At 49.3% G+C, this 15,433-nt stretch overlaps 5 protein-coding genes across 5 annotated transcripts; 3 read left to right on the plus strand and 2 right to left on the minus strand.

Moving 5' to 3' along the window:
• Positions 1 to 308: 308 nt before the first annotated feature.
• On the minus strand, positions 309 to 2,434 carry GUITHDRAFT_107162 (hypothetical protein; the record flags this gene model as incomplete). The annotated part of the gene is made up of 2 exons (XM_005833727.1): positions 309 to 1,467; positions 1,521 to 2,434. 2 exons carry the CDS (start codon positions 2,432 to 2,434, stop codon positions 309 to 311), a joined length of 2,073 nt encoding a protein of 690 aa, XP_005833784.1.
• Positions 2,435 to 3,630: 1,196 nt separating this feature from the next.
• On the plus strand, positions 3,631 to 5,169 carry GUITHDRAFT_137817 (hypothetical protein; the record flags this gene model as incomplete). The annotated part of the gene is made up of 3 exons (XM_005833728.1): positions 3,631 to 3,755; positions 3,808 to 3,961; positions 4,015 to 5,169. The coding sequence occupies 3 exons, from the start codon at positions 3,631 to 3,633 to the stop codon at positions 5,167 to 5,169; spliced, it is 1,434 nt and encodes a 477-aa protein (XP_005833785.1).
• A 1,119-nt stretch (positions 5,170 to 6,288) lies between these two features.
• GUITHDRAFT_162816 (hypothetical protein) lies at positions 6,289 to 8,818 on the plus strand (the record flags this gene model as incomplete). The annotated part of the gene is made up of 7 exons (XM_005833729.1): positions 6,289 to 6,513; positions 6,563 to 7,071; positions 7,122 to 7,152; positions 7,208 to 7,276; positions 7,531 to 7,707; positions 7,801 to 7,869; positions 7,906 to 8,818. The coding sequence occupies 7 exons, from the start codon at positions 6,289 to 6,291 to the stop codon at positions 8,023 to 8,025; spliced, it is 1,200 nt and encodes a 399-aa protein (XP_005833786.1). The 3' UTR covers positions 8,026 to 8,818.
• A 776-nt stretch (positions 8,819 to 9,594) lies between these two features.
• GUITHDRAFT_152217 (hypothetical protein) lies at positions 9,595 to 9,881 on the plus strand (the record flags this gene model as incomplete). The annotated part of the gene is made up of 2 exons (XM_005833730.1): positions 9,595 to 9,707; positions 9,755 to 9,881. Coding segments are annotated over 2 exons (197 nt in total), but the record flags the coding sequence as incomplete, so codon positions are not given.
• Positions 9,880 to 12,637, minus strand: GUITHDRAFT_137819 (hypothetical protein; the record flags this gene model as incomplete). Its single annotated transcript, XM_005833731.1, has 13 exons — positions 9,880 to 9,991; positions 10,018 to 10,064; positions 10,136 to 10,986; positions 11,035 to 11,107; positions 11,349 to 11,448; positions 11,676 to 11,765; positions 11,813 to 11,898; positions 11,961 to 11,999; positions 12,051 to 12,095; positions 12,127 to 12,146; positions 12,195 to 12,351; positions 12,402 to 12,498; positions 12,558 to 12,637. 13 exons carry the CDS (start codon positions 12,635 to 12,637, stop codon positions 9,880 to 9,882), a joined length of 1,797 nt encoding a protein of 598 aa, XP_005833788.1.
• Positions 12,638 to 15,433: the final 2,796 nt, after the last annotated feature.

Here is a 15,433-nt window from a genome sequence, read left to right on the forward strand (position 1 = left end):
TTGGCGGTCTCGGCCGGCCTTCGGCCAGTGAGTGGGTGATGAATGAGGTGGCAGGTGGGTTGTGGATGGGTCCCTGGGACTCACGTCCCTTCCCCCCGGGCCTCTGTCCGGACCGGGCCCGAGAGCCCGGCCGGCCTCCGCCCGGCCTCCTCCCCCCCGCCCCCCCCCTCTCCCCTCCCCCTCCGGCTTACCTGCCCTTACCTTCGTTGCTTGCCCCATGTCCACCTCATTTATTTCTTCCTCCTTCCCCCCTTGGGGCCCACAGCTCCGCTCCGCCTCTTGTCCACCTCTAAGCCTTGACTCGAGCTTCAAGCGCGCGAGAGGCCTGCACCGGCCTCCTCCTCCACGCCCTCGCCCTCCTCAGCTTCCATGTCGACTTCCTCCCTCATCATCAGCCGCAGTCGGTCTTGCTTGTCGACCTTGCCCGTGCAGCTCAACCCATGGTGCTCAGCAAATTTACTGATCGCAAGAAACAAGAGGCTTACAGATCGACTCTCGATGTCATCGCTCTCAGCCTCCTGCTCGAGCGCATCAGTCGCTGCTGCCCTTGGAGAGAAGGCGCTGCCCCTCCTCGCTGCCTTATTCCCTTGCACCCGTGTCCAGCGCTGCTCGCCGAGGTACGCTCTGAGCTTTTCTTTCAACATGTTTCGCTTCGATCCCAGCGTCGGCGTGGCTGCCCAAGCTCCGAGCGTCATGAACTCCACGTTGCCCGGCGAGCAGAAGGTGTCATGCAGCTTGCCAACACTCTTGTCTAGCTCCAGGGAGATCGGCTTGCCAGCTAGCAGCTCCTCCTCTGATGTCTCCAAGAGCATCGTCGAGAGGTCGAGCAAGACCTGTTGATCGACTGGCCCTGACGGCGACGCTGCTTCCATGGTGATCCTGTCGATGTCGCTGAGCTCCAGCCATCCAGCGCCTTGCTGCTGCCCTTGGGGCTCTTGGACTTGCTCCTCGCTGCTCGGGCTCCTCTCCTCCTCATGCTGAGAGCTGAGCTTAAAACCCACCGCTTCCAGCTTGACTTCCAGGATCCCTTCCAAGTAGAAGGGCATGTCGTCCATCAGGCGTCGAGCCTCTGCCTTGGTCGCCAGGGAGAGAGCTATCAGGCTCCCATCCCAGCTGAGCGTGTCACGATCCTCCTCGACCTCGACGCTGACCAGCTTGAGGTTCGTTCTTCTTGCTAACTCCAACATGGCTCGCTTGACTCTCGTGATCGATGTGTTACCTCCTCCGCACAGCGCTTCCATCTCCTTCCTCGAGAAGCGGCCTGTGCTCATGCTTGACCTCGACTTGATCTGTACTCTAAAGCTGCTGCGCCCCGCATGATCTCTCTCGCGAAGTAGCTTCCTCTGCTTGGCAATCTTTCCCCTCGGCACGAAGGTGTCGGCTGTGAGCTCGACTGCAAACGTCTCTCTGAGCTTGGCGTCGTCGCTGATGAGAGTGAGATGCACCCCCTCCATCGCCTCGCTCTCTCTGAACGAAGCCAAGGTCTGCTCGCAACTTGCCGTCGAAGGCGAGCTCAGCACCCACTCCAGCTCTTTTTGCTAGCGACATACGTCTTCGGGCTCGGCCCCTTGCGACCTCTCTGCCCAGGACCCTGGACGAGCATGCCGGCAAGCGGTTGTACCTCTGCGGCTGCAAGAGATTGCGAGAGCAGCTGAAATCGATAAATCTGAGCGATCTCGGCCGTCGACATTCCTCCGAGAGCTAGGAGCTGCGATAGCTCGGCAAGGCTCCCTCCCTTGCCCCAAGGTCCTCGCTTGGCTCGAAGCTTGAAGGACCGGTCGTGTGCAATGCTGACCTCTGTGGCTCGAAACGATCTGCCGTCTATGGTGTATTCTCTCCTGCCTTCCCATAGCTCCATGGCTGCTTCATTCCGAAGGAAGGAGACGGTGACTGAGATGTCGTCTGCTCGTGCTATCTCAGGTCTGTAAGGTGCTTTCCACATGATGGCCTTGTCGACTCCATCGACTGAGTCTACCATGAGATCCAGCTCCATAAGCTTCGTTTTCAACTTTTCTTCTTGTCGAACAAACATCGAGGAAATCCCTAGGAGAGTCATGGAGATGAAGGACGTCCCCTCGGTGCCTTCGGTGCCGATGTATGTCTCGACATTCTGCTTCTTGGCCTCCTCCATCTGTTGAATAAACCATGCTCTCGACTCTGAGCTCCATTCGCTCAGAGAGTCTTCAAACAGGTCGCGTCTCGCCTGCCGACATGTCGAGCGGATGGCTTCAGCGATAGCGTCGGGAGTGCATCCCCCCTCAGCTCTGCAAGCATAAGCTGTCCGACTATTCGGATAACGCTTGGTGAAGCTCTTCACCTTCTCGACGAGGTCGGCGGCCTCCTCGACGTGGCCTCCAGAGCGCTCACCCTGCGTGTATTGGCATGATCTCCGATACAGCAGGTTGCGAACGCTCTCATCATACTGTAGTACCATGCTTAGAAAGCTTTTTGAACGATACAAACCTCTTGCTCGCAGCTTCCTCCGGTCCCCTTGTGCTCCCCCTACGCGCCGCGGATGTGCATGCCTCAGGAAGGGGCGGCCTGCATGCCTCGGGAAGGGGCGGCCTGCATGCCTCGGGAAGGGGCGGCCTGCCTCGGGAAGGGGCGGCCTTGCCTCGGGAAGGGGCGGCCTGCCTCGGGAAGGGGCGGCCTGCCTCGGGAAGGGGCGGCCTCCTAAACCCTAAACCCTAAACCCTAAACCCTAAACCCTAAACCCTAAACCCTAAACCCTAAACCCTTTCCAAACTTTTTGAACTGTACAAATTCCTGCAAAGACCTTTGTATCATCATGAATGATCCCTTGTAGTCGTTGACTATTTTGGTCATCAAGAGAAACATTCACCTCCTGATGGGGGTACATACCATAGCTGGCTGCGTGGCGGCAACCGGGATCGCAGCGGCCACGGGGGGGTTCGTGAAGATGTCGTCGCTCTCTGTCGCTAAGGCCACACAGTCCCAAAAATTCAAAGTGCGACACAATCAGCGCTAGGAAGTTCTATTCAGTCATATCTAGTAGAGCTTTATAGCCCTCCAGTTGTGGGGATGCGAGGCGCCTTGAAATACACAGCGATGCCATTTTCGATGCCATGGCAAAGAGCATTAAAATCTCAAATCTGAAGGGAAGGGAAGAAGGGTGGAAACATGGTCAGCGCTGTATTATGGTCCAAATGGTATGCATGCATAGGCACGCCAACATTAAAACATTTTTCTTTATGTTATGCATCCATGCATCCCTGTGTCAGTATGGTTTTGTACCCTCTTTATGTATGGACAACACGTACTCTTCCAATGGTTTCATGCTCACGCTCGAAGACACTCCTGGTCTGACCTTGATTCACCCGCACTTGAATTTGCGCTCACTCCCATGCAGGCATCGGATTTCTCAATCACTACAACGGTCCATGGAAAATAGGACCGTGGGGGTTCATCGATGGCTGTCCCAGCAGTTCCAGAACGACCTTGTGCCCAGGCGCCGCATATCCACCTGCTACCCAATCGTTTGAATGCACAATCCCGGGGGGTCTGACTTGTGGAAGCTATGTACGCTGGGTACGGATCGATCTAACTCAACCAAAGGAAGTGAATGCAATCACGGTTTGGTCGTCGTATGCAACAAACTATTGCCGGGACATGTTCGTGTACGTGACGAACACGTCCACTACCTTCACTTCAGCTGACGAGTGCAACTACTGGCCTGGGGAATGCTGCGGGTGTGACTATTGCTACAAAAAACAATACTGCAAACAACCCTTGACGTGAGTATACATACCCACACTTCTTTTCATGCTGACACCGTGCACTACACAGGGGGAGATACGTGTGGTTTTGGTCATACGTGGGTGGAGACAACAACAATCTGTTTGAAATCAACGAGTTATCTATTGAAGGCGGTTGCACGGGGTGTCCCTTGCACTCCACCTCAATATCAAGATTGGGGTCGCTGTCGCTCTTTTCATCCTCGGTGGCTACCTCTGGAACACCGATTGGGGATCTAGGACAGAAGGGCTCGTCTAGGCTGCGCTGCTCCGCCTTCCCACCTACCTTGCCCTTGTGGCGGTGGTGGCTCTGCAGCTGCAGCGGGGGAAAAAACACGAGTCGTTCGAGCAAGCCAAGGCGCAACTGGAGATCGAGGTTGTTTGCATCGCCTCCACCTCGGTGGTGGCCCTCCCACTCCTCGCGCTGAGCCCCTTTGTCGTTCTTCCCCTGATCGCACTGCTATTGCGGGGTGTGGCTTTCCTGACGGTATATAAGAATTGCACATGCGACGTGGGGTACGTCGGGATCAATAACACAAACTTCACGAATCAAGACTTTGGAAGGTGTCTGGACATTTGTCCTGCAAACTCTACCAGAAGAAACGGCACAGATGGCTGCAAGTGCTTCGAGGGTCATATCAGCAAAAGAGCTCTGACACTAACCAACTATGCCGGTGGGCCGTGTGTTCAGCAGTCGTGCCAGGCTATATGCGGTAACTGCCAAAACAATCAAAGCACTGGAGGATGCAATTGCCTAGCTGGGTATGGCTACAATGAAAACAACGGCACGTGCGACTTGTGCCCACTGGGCTACCACTCTATCAATGTCGCTAATTCAGATCAAGTCTCAGACAAGGGATGTGTATCATGCCCAGTGACGACATACGGCACCCCTGTCAGCGCGGTCGAAAACACTTGCACCGACTGCCCATCCGATTCCTTCGCCGCACCCGGTTCCGTTTCATGCACCAAATGCTCGTCCGTGTGCGTCAACTGTTCCAGGCTGCCCAGTAGCCATCCCCTCACCGGGAATTTCACTACCGATTGCAACTGCTCAACATACTTTGCATATTTTGCATCTTCGTCGTCTTGCCAACGGTGCGCTGCAGGCTGGGAAGCATACTATACACAAAAGACAGGAACCATTACAGGAAGCGCTTATTGCACAAAATGCCCTGACGGCACGATCTCTAAACTTCCCGGATCCTCGTTTGATAAATGCTTGCCTTGTGATTCCAATAGCTACTGCGCTTCTGGCCTTGAAACCGCCTGCCCAGAATACTCCTCCTCACCCGCAGGATCGGCAAATTTGTTTAATTGCAGCTGCATACAAGGCTACTACAGAAGAGATCCTTTGCTTTGCGCAATCTGTCCAAAGGGCTTGCATTGCCCGGACACATGCTCGGTTGTTTGACACTGGGTGTGCGGCATTCTACATTGGTCAAGCCTTCTCGACTCTCCTGATTGTAACTTTGAGTAAAGGGACTTGACTGATCCTTTGCTTTGCGCAATCTGTCCAAAGGGCTTTTTCAACAATGAACGGATAGTCAGAGATTTGGCCAGATTGTGGGAAGCCATGATCAACGAACAGACAGCCAGAGATATAGCCAGAGAGGAGGAAGCTAGGATCAACGAACAGAGAGCCAGAGAGAGAGCCAGAGAGAGAGCCAGAGAGAGGGATATGATCAACGAACACAGTGCCAGAGAGAGAGAGAAGGCCGCTTTCTTTCGCAGGATGGTTCAACTTCAGGGATATTGGCAACATAGGACTTCAATGATTTTTAAAAATAAAAAAGAAATTTCAAATAACTTCACCATATACTTTTCACTAGCCGTTATCCCGCAGCTACCCACCGTACACTACCCACCCTCCCTCGCATCATCTCACAACACTTTTTTTCGATCCCTGGGGGGGGGGGGGGGATGTTTTTGGTACCATACCCGGGTTGGGGTGGATCGTTTAGAATTATTCAAAACACTTTGCCGGCGCCGGCGGTTGCCCCGGCATTGCGCCGGGTAAAGTTATGGAATTCAGAATTGACCTCTAATTGGCGTAGCGAACTCGCCTCAGTAGTGTTTTATTGAGTCTTGGACCTCTGAGGCGGGTGTGTAAGTGTTTGAGGGTAGGGAGGGAGGGTGGGTGGGGTCCTGAACTGGTTTGTTTGGTAAACTTTTTGCGTCAAATTTCCAAACTTGAAAACAAATATTTCAAATAAATTCAAATAATGAAAACTTCTCAATAAACCAATACCTAGGGGGTACTGTCATGTTTTGCTGGCGACGAAGGGTGGGGTGGTAGTAATACGAGAACTTCCATGTCATGGCACGTGAAGCGAGATAGCATCTCAGAACAGAACTGCAAAACGGGGAGGGAATGAAGTAGGAGACGAGGTAGCAGAAGAAAACGTGTTGACACAAGACTTTACGATAGTGAGAAAATGGATAAAGTGCACTCTGATATTTCCACACGACGCAGTGATTATGTTCTTTGATACTATAGTGATTGGTTTTGCAAAGCAGGATTATTCTCCGGATGCCTGCAGAAAACCTCCCTTCGGACCCTGCACCACAGACTCAGGGCAGCCTTCCAGGATTCAAATTCAATCTTGGTCACCAAGAAACAGATCGGATCATAGACGAACTCGAGCAAGTTTGCAAACAAGTTCGACAGAGCGCAGGAGAGTCTTGGATGACGGCAGACGCAGCAGCAAATATCATCTGCAGCAACTTGGGTTACGAAGACCAGGGTGAGCTTGAGGTGCGGAAGCTATTATTGACCTAACCAGTGTCTTGACACGCACTTGCAGGACGCCCTGAAATGCCAGTGGGGAACGTTTTTGGAATCGATGCCCCACTTAGAAACCAAAATTCAGGATGATGGGTCTTTTGCAGAAGGAAAGCTAGTATTTCGCATGAAACCATTTCAAGCTTTGCTTGATCGGAAAATGTTCATCAAGACTTTTAAGATCAATAACAGGCAAGACCTTTGGCGCATCTGTCACAAAGCTCCAAGTGCAGTCCTTGAAATCCCTGAGATGGAGTTTGAGATTGGAGCCGACGCCAAGCGAAAGATTGACTCCATCTACAATCACCTTGCTTCTGCAATTTACAACCTCAGTATGCACTTGTCCACGCTGGGATCACAACTCTCTGAGGACCATCGCAATAAAATTGGCGCGACAATCCAAGAGCTTAACGTGCTTCTTGACGTTGAAAAGCCTTTCACGGTCATGCTGCATGATCGCACGGGTTTGAGCGACATCCAGCCAGAGGACGGTGTTGAAACGCAGTATGGTGGACCTGCTGAAGAAGATCCGTGAGAGAACGAGATGAGTCTTCGCAAACACTAACTTGTGCTGGTGCCAGAATTGAAACTGAGGAAAGAAAAATGGAAGAGGTGAAACTAACTTTCCATGATTTCGATTTGATTTTTTTTGATTCTTTTTTTGTAGATGATGTTTGCCATCTCTGAGGACGAGAAAGGCGAGTCAGAAGATTTGAGTCGCTTGACTGTCACAGATGTTGACTAGAACAACTTTTTTTTGTTTGATAAGAAAAGAACGTTTAATCCGATTGGTTGAATGGAGCAACATTCAGACGATGCTCTAATTCGCTATTTGGTCGTTTTGAGTATTCGAAATCCCAGCAACCTTCTCCCGTTGGCCCATCTTCCAAGGGACCCGATCGGCCTGCGGTGATCATCGGAATCCTGCTGTGAAACAACAGTCTGTATGTTGAGTCTGCATCGGATGTGGCCACCACACTGTTGCTCAAGGAACTCGCTGCTGCCAACCCTTGGTTCGAGAATATGCACTTCAGCACTGCGCGGAACAAATTCGTCGAATATGTCGAGGACTTCAAGACGACTCAAAAACCTTCTCCTGGGGGTGTTGGGAACGCATCTGGCAACGCCAATGAAGTGTATGGCGAGTGGGAGCATACTTGGCAAGAGGTTGTTACTAAAATTGAAACCCATCGTCATATGAAAGAACGTGTGCGGGAGCAAACCAAGCAACCAATTGAGTTGGTGCATCGTGCTTTGCAGACTGTAGTAGCCAAGAAGAACAAGGACAAACAGCCAGATGGTACCAACGACCCTGAGGTGGACAATGAGGTGTTATCACCTGGACACTTTGTTGAATCGGAACAGGCGCTTGCAATCACCATCAGAGATAGCTTCAAGCCTAGGGGGGTCAGTAGACGACCCACTCGCTTGACTGAGAGGTGTTTCAGCGTCAACAATCCTGGATTCCATGACTCGATCGAGTAGCAACATGAGGTGTCCATCTAACCTCACTTTCATCGAGATGAGTTCCAGAGGAGCATCGAGTACAATGAGTGCTTGCATACCTAAGAATCGCAAGACGTTGAGAATTATCTTCAAGGCTTTGTGTTGCCTACGAAGGTTCCGTATCTGTACTGCTGACAGCCGTGTCCTGGGTCGATATGGCACAGGTTGTCTGCGATGCAGAGGGAACGCCCTTCCAGACCCCCCAAAACTCGCAACGGTTCTAAGCGGGTTCCAAAGTAATTACATATGCGGGTCCACTTGCTTTGGATGGAAATTTGGATCAACCTTGATGGTCTGAGACAAATTCGTATCATCCCGAAAGCGAATTGGTGCTGTCCAACATTCATCATAGAATTGTTTGGCGATAGCCTCAAGTGCCAGCTTCTTTGAGGTCTCTCCAGAATCTAGCTGGAAAGCATTCTGCGAACGATGCATGTTGATCATGAACTTGCGAGTTGATTCATGCAGCCTCCAAAGTGGCATACCGTGTCTATTGGGACGTGGTACAGGTGGTGTTGAAAGGGGATTGGATCCACTGGCAGAACCGATGTTGGCGTTGGATGTCAAGGCGGCGACCAACACAAAAGTTACGAAGGAGAACTTCGTTCTCCTCATCATCAGATCCCAGTTGGAACCAGCATTGCGAACACAGCCTGTGCTTGCACACATGTACTACTAATATGCAAGCAGGATCAAGCGTTTGGCAACACTGCGCGCATGCCTGAACACCCCTTCCTGTTGTCTGCATGCTACCAGGTGATACCACGTTCGTACCCGTCGGACCGACCTATTGCCTTCCGATGGCGGGAAGGGCACATCAATACATACCCTGAAATTTCTGATATCTCAATTGGAAAATCGTCCACCTTTGAGGTGGGACACAATGGATCGAAGGGCCTTGGTAGGCGGCAGAACCATGACAATGCATGACAATTTCGGTTTTATAAACATGTATATTTCAAATAAATTTAAGACTACTGTAGACCTTTGGGGCTCGGCGTGAAACGGCCCTTATGGTGCACCAACTTGGTGCTGCCCGAAATAGATTGCCGTTGGAGCGTTGACTAAACATTTGTACCAAGCCTTTTTTTTCGCTAATTGCTCTAAAAACATCTAGTAGAAATAAATGATGTTTGTCCTCGTACTGATTTTTAACTTAACTTTGAGTACAGAGATGTTACAGTCACCTGGTTTGATAAGCAGAGCCGGACCTACATCTCCCAAAATAGATCGCTTTCGTGGTACAGCCAATGCCATGATGCACGGGCATCAAGATGATGCGATGCAACGATGATGCGTGATTAAGGGGAGGTACGGGGAAGAGCAAGAAGAAGCTAGTTGACGTAGACTGCAGGAGCAGGGTGGGCGGTTAAAAAGTTCTGTGGTGGGAGGAGGAAGGGAACAAAATTTACAAGAAACATTGAATATGGTGTATGAGAGAGAGGAGCGAGGCGTAAACTTGGAAGATCAATGCAGTGCAGGCAATTACGGAAAAGGGGGTGGTGAAGCCGACTTTCTGATGTACAATATGCTTAGTCTTATCTTGTCAGATGTTCGCCCTGCTTACTCAAACCATGCTCTCTGAAGACTCTGGCTCTGGCTACATTGCATATGGCGCAGGTGACTTTGACGGACAGAGCTCTGGACATGACTTCTACGGCGTGCGTTTCTCGTTTCTTACCTAAATTTGCGTAACTCTTTCACACAGACCGTCTACTTCCCCCCCACTGGCTTTGTCAACAACTGTGATGGAGGACGCAGCCACAACTATTGTGACTACCGTCAGCAGTAATAAGAGGAGACGAAGTTCAGACGCAATAAAGTCCACTCAATCTATTGTACGCAAGCAATGGAGCCTCTCAAGTTCTGTCGCTCGTTCAACCCTAATTTCATGTCAACGAATTTGCTGGGCCAAGCTCTTTGGGAAAGAGACTGTGTCGAGCCCCTGAGTTCAAGTCAGAACACCTTAACCTGACTACATATTCGACCTGCACTTCTTGTGAGATGATGCTCCCAATCTGCAGAGTTTCAATGCTCTTCCTACTCACCTGAGTTTTATCATTTATGCTCTCCTCCTGAAGCCTCTCACCATTTGACACTTGGACTTGACCAAACCACCTCTGTCCTGTTGTTTCTTTAGCGGGTCTGATGCCGCAACTGTGAAAGCGATCGAAACCTGTGGATTGTCTAGACGCAAACCTATGTCTTGAGGTTCGTGAAGGAACTTGAAGGACCCCTGGGCTGTGTCAGTAGCACGCGAGACCAGGGCCAAGCGTACCTCTCTGCTCGAAACAGATGATCGCCTCCTGACAGGCCCTGCATCCTCGGCGACAAACGCCTTGTCCTTTCCCGTTGCCTTGGATTCAGAGACTGTCCTAGACATGCTAGGCCCATGCTTGAGCTTGACGTTAGCATCTGAGGTGTCATTCCCCCAGAGTGAGTCCGAGGTTGACTTCTTGGAACCTCGACAAGGCTGGCGTTGGGGGAAGGTGAGATCCATTCCCATTCTTTTCCCGATGTCTGCGGAATCTTGACTCCTCCGCTGATCCTTGAGTTGCCTTTCAAGCATGTAGTTCGACCATTCGATCTCCTTGGAGCTGCTACGAGCCCCTCGTGACGAGTTTGATTGATCGGCATAAGATCTGTCTAAGTCGATGGATCTCCTGCAATTCTGCTCGCTCACAGTCCTTGCGTCCTTATGAATCTTATCTTTGACGACAATCTTATCCTTTTTGTCCTGAAACTTGTTGTACTTGTCATTTCTACTGGGTTGGCATGAGCAACAATTGCTCTGCACTGCTGTCAACGATTCCAGCAAGTTTTCAACATGATGGCAAAGGTTTCCAACTTGAGCCTCGAGCTCGGTGAAACGTCGTTCCCATTTTTGGAATTTCACATCGATGTTAAGGTTTGTTTCAAGTTGTTCGACGTTTCCTTGATCTGGAAGATTACATGTCATCGCACGACCAAACGTGGTAAAGATTGTACCGTTTTGATGTACCACTGTATCATTTCTACTGATCAACTTTTCGACTTCTTGTTGAACAATCTTACGAATTTCCTGAGGAAAGAGGAATTTCAGTGGCAGGAGTGAAAAGCACGAACTGTTCATACTGCAAGATCAGCTTTGTCAAATTTTGACTTGGCTTTTTCAGAGCATTCTGGTTCGGATGTGTGTTTCTCAGTACTTGAATCTTTCTTCATTGACGGCAGTTTCGTGATATCTGAACAAAGAGAAATTGATGTCAGAAATTTAATTGTACAAGCAATAATACCTGGGAGTTTTGTGCTTCCTTTCTCACCAGTGAAGAGATGAGGATGTTCCGCTGGACATGGTTAAGCATAAGGATGTCAAAACAAATAGGCCTGGTCACCCTTGAAACGTCGAAATTGCGTGAAAGCCTGACATGCAGTAAGGAAAATCAACACAATGAGAATGTGATCACATTTTTCATATTCTTTCTCGATTCAGCAAGTTGTCTTGTTGCTGATGACAAGTCACTCCCCAACAAAAACAAGAGGAACAAATCTCACCAGCCTCACCCATCAGTCTCTTGCTCTTGATACGCACAAAGACTTGAATCCTTCTGTACTATAGTTATGCCCTGCTGTGTTTCAATCCAATCAACCTCGCACTAGCGACCACAAGACGACAGCGCATGGACTCGATGCTCATGATTCTCATCAGCTCCGCTTCGTTGTCATTGAGATCAAACGCTCTACAAATCAAATCAAACACTTGTTGCAAGATTCTTCTGTCATACACCTAGTGGCCGAAGCTGTGAAAATGGCAGTGAAGAGAAATCCCGCCAACATCGCAAAGATACTCACGAACCGTCCAGCATGGGTGACCTGTTGAGGTTGTAAAGAAAGGGTACTCCAATCAAAGAATGGTTCTCCAGTCCTTCACTTACTGGGTACATGTCACCATATCCAGTAGTTGACATGGTCACCTATAAACCCAATTTTTAGTCCATTTCGTAGCACGGATCAATTCAGCTCACCATCACCATCCACAACTTCATGATAAGCAGCAAAAATATGAGTGTCTACAAGGGAAACCAATATCATCAAATTCACCTGATTCCAAAAATAGTTTGCTGCATTGCAATGTATCAGGAAAAAAATCAGACAGCAAAATATCTCACAATGTATTCGATTGGCACATCCTTCTGCCACTCGAGTGCAGTAAGCCATTACGACTATCGAAACGAGCGCCATTCCTCCGATGAAGCGCAGTGGGTGTCTCTTCAAGGCAACCTTGAGAGCAAGTTTTCCTCCTATCTTGTTCGCAGGATTGAAGATCTACAACAATGCACATTTCTCATGGGAAAAAGAATGAATTAGCTCTTCACCATCTGAAGCGTTGCCTCGTCTCCTAGGTTAAACGCTGCTTCTTCAAAATAGTGCATAAAGAGCCATCGTCTAACAAGTAGATACGCTAGATAGAGCCTGCAAAGGTTTGTGAGAATCTACCTTGTGTTACCTCAATGCAAAACAAATCGTTGTACCTGAAGAACATCCAGATGACAATCAATGACTCGAATCTATACACCGCAACTCTTCCGAGCATTTCAACATCGATCCTCATCTGCCATGATCTCACAGACCTCAAGGCATGGTTAATCTTTCAGATTTACTGTAAATCCCGGCAAACAATGTGGCAAACAAATGATGAGCTCAATCATGAAGCGAATGATTTGTATCTTTCTGATGTGCTTCCTCTTGACCAGGACAAATTGGTACGGATCAAAGGATCCTCTTCTCGTATGAAAATAAAACAGCTTAGCTTCTGCCAGGCGAACAAAGATGATGTTGTAGTAGGCGATCAAAAGAATTAGCACCAAGGTAGATGCGGTGACAGCAGCCTTGGCAAGCTCGACTCCAACTCTCCGAGATTGTATTGTCTGTTCCCGCGCACAATGCTGTTGGATCTTTTTGATGTTTGAAGGATACCCATATTGAATAAACTTTTCTGGCCTGAATGTCACTTTTTCAATCTAACGTTTAAATCGAGCAATATAGGCTTGATAGGTATTGTCCTTCTCCATGGAAACTTCACTTCAACAGTTCCTTGTACACCCAAAATTTACACCTACAGGTGAATCAGTTAGCATGCACCTTCGTATTTCTGGTCTTGATCAACTCATAGCATTTTCAATCTATTCTGAATGTGATTCTATACTTCCCGGTGAAAATAAACTGCACGAAGAAAACGTAATGGAAATATTTCAACTGTTTCTGGTTCCTTCCGTTCTGGTATTCGATCTCCAACCTCCCTCTCTTTGCCTCAGCAAGAGAAGACAACTCATGTCTGTCTGTCGCTTTCTCAGTTTTCTCACTACTGCGCCTCTAGCTACCTTTCAAGTGGATGGTTTGACACGCACAAGAGTAAACCGGAGGTAGGTAGGGTATTTGACGGAATGGGTACGGGTGGCTCTGAATTTCAATAATAGGGTAGGGGTGGTCTCACCCTCTACTAGGTGAGACCAAGTTCAGCGATACAACGGTCACAGACTGAAACGGTTTCTTGAAAGAGGAGGCGGTGTATGCTAGCGCTACTCTCTTTGTCCTGATCCTTGTTCCCCTGCTTGTCGTGCATGCTGTCGCTTGCGTGGTTGGAGTAGCGGTTTTCGCTGCCTCCTCCGTTTCCTAGTCACTTTTATTGAGGCGGGTTTGTAGGCTTTATTCTCGTCCACTTCTTGTTTGCTCCGGTTTGCTTCAGGGAAGCTTTCCATGATCTGGCGTCTCCAAGTGGGTCAATATCAGCACCCAGAGGAATGACGCGAGGTGCTTGAGTTGTCCAAATCCTCCAAGGCTCACGAGGTGGGCGCCCTATTCGCCGTAGGCGGCTCCTATCTTTGAAAAACGAATACACGACAGTCTGAGGGTGCCATTGCCTTACTTCGCTCTTGAGGCAGCCTGTACCGAAGTGAACCTGTATTAGCACATGGAATACTACAAGGTTCTGGGCATTGACAAGTATGGGGCGACAAAGAATTGTTATCGATGCAAATCGAAGAGAAACGGCGGGGCTTTGAAGCAGTGGCAACTGAGGTACGAGGTTTGAAATGGTGTGGATCCACCAGATGTTCAAGAGGTCGGATATTATCTCGCCGCATGTAAATGTTGAACTGAACATCCTGCTCATAGAGTAATCAGTGACGTGAGTTGAAAGCAGGTCACAGCAGCAACTCACACCATCATTGCAAAACAAACTTCCTTCTGCGTATTGCCAGCACGGTTTGTCTGTGGAAGAGTCTATTGGATAGCGTCTAGTCATTTCACTGAGGAAGGCGCCACGTCGTGACGAATGTCCTCATCTCAATACGCAAAGATTGCTGGGCACTGGCAACTTTGTATATTTCGAAACGATCGCCTACATGCGCAAAACAGGAATTCTGACGATTCTGAAGTTTTTGAAGCACAATCTTGCAAGGCGACTGTCTACGTGCAAAAACTTCTCTTCTTCTGTCGCGTCCTCCCAGGTTCCAACTACTCCCTTGGCGCTGCTCTTACGATTGACTACGTATGTTGCGGAGCGAAACTCATCCATCCCTTTGGCCTCCGCATCGCATCCTCCTTCGAAAGCATCATGATATGCTGAGTGACTCCCCTCATTTGACTCTCCTGCTCCTGGTTTGCCTCCACTCCCTGAGATGTCAAGCCTTGATCTCGTCCCCAGCAGGGCATTTCCTCACGCCCTGAAGGTACAACGAACACAAAGTTTACCCTCTCAAACTTGTTCTTGGCTCGCAGAGCTTTCAAGATGCTGAGCAATGAGTCCACTTTGATAGGATATTTCCCCTCTCGTGTTATATGGAACATGTAGAGAACCCCGCTGGCAGCGGCTGCCAGCGGGGCAGCAGCAGGTGTAGCTTTTGCTACACCTGCTCAGCAGCAGGTGTAGCTTTTTTGACTCATAGCCAGAATTAGGACTCGAAAAAGCAAAGTCGACAACATGATCCCAATCCCTTTTCACAAGGGCCTCAAATATCATCGTCTCGGCCTTCTTCGAGCATATTCGAGCGGTAAAGGATCTGTAGTCAGTGCTGGGGGAAAGGTGAATCAGTTTCGATGGCATTCCAAGGTCGTCATTCACTGCTGCATCCATCTTCCTCTTGAGTGATGACACTGATTCTATTCCTGCAATAGCCTGCTCAAGTGTCTCTAAAGGTTTCACGACGATATTTCTCGGCACATTACCCCAATCCTCTACGATCTTCATCACTTCATCGGAGTCAATACGCCCCGATTGCATCATGATGAAGAGTGACATCTCATCGTCTGACCACAACGGCAAGAAATATCTCTTCGCCGATCCAGTATTCAAAATGTCCTTGAACATCCCATACTTCGGTGAAGAGATTATGATTGTTTTTGCGGT

Source organism: Guillardia theta (assembly GCF_000315625.1).
Source record: "Guillardia theta CCMP2712 unplaced genomic scaffold GUITHscaffold_28, whole genome shotgun sequence".
In the NCBI taxonomy this organism is placed as follows: domain Eukaryota; class Cryptophyceae; order Pyrenomonadales; family Geminigeraceae; genus Guillardia; species Guillardia theta.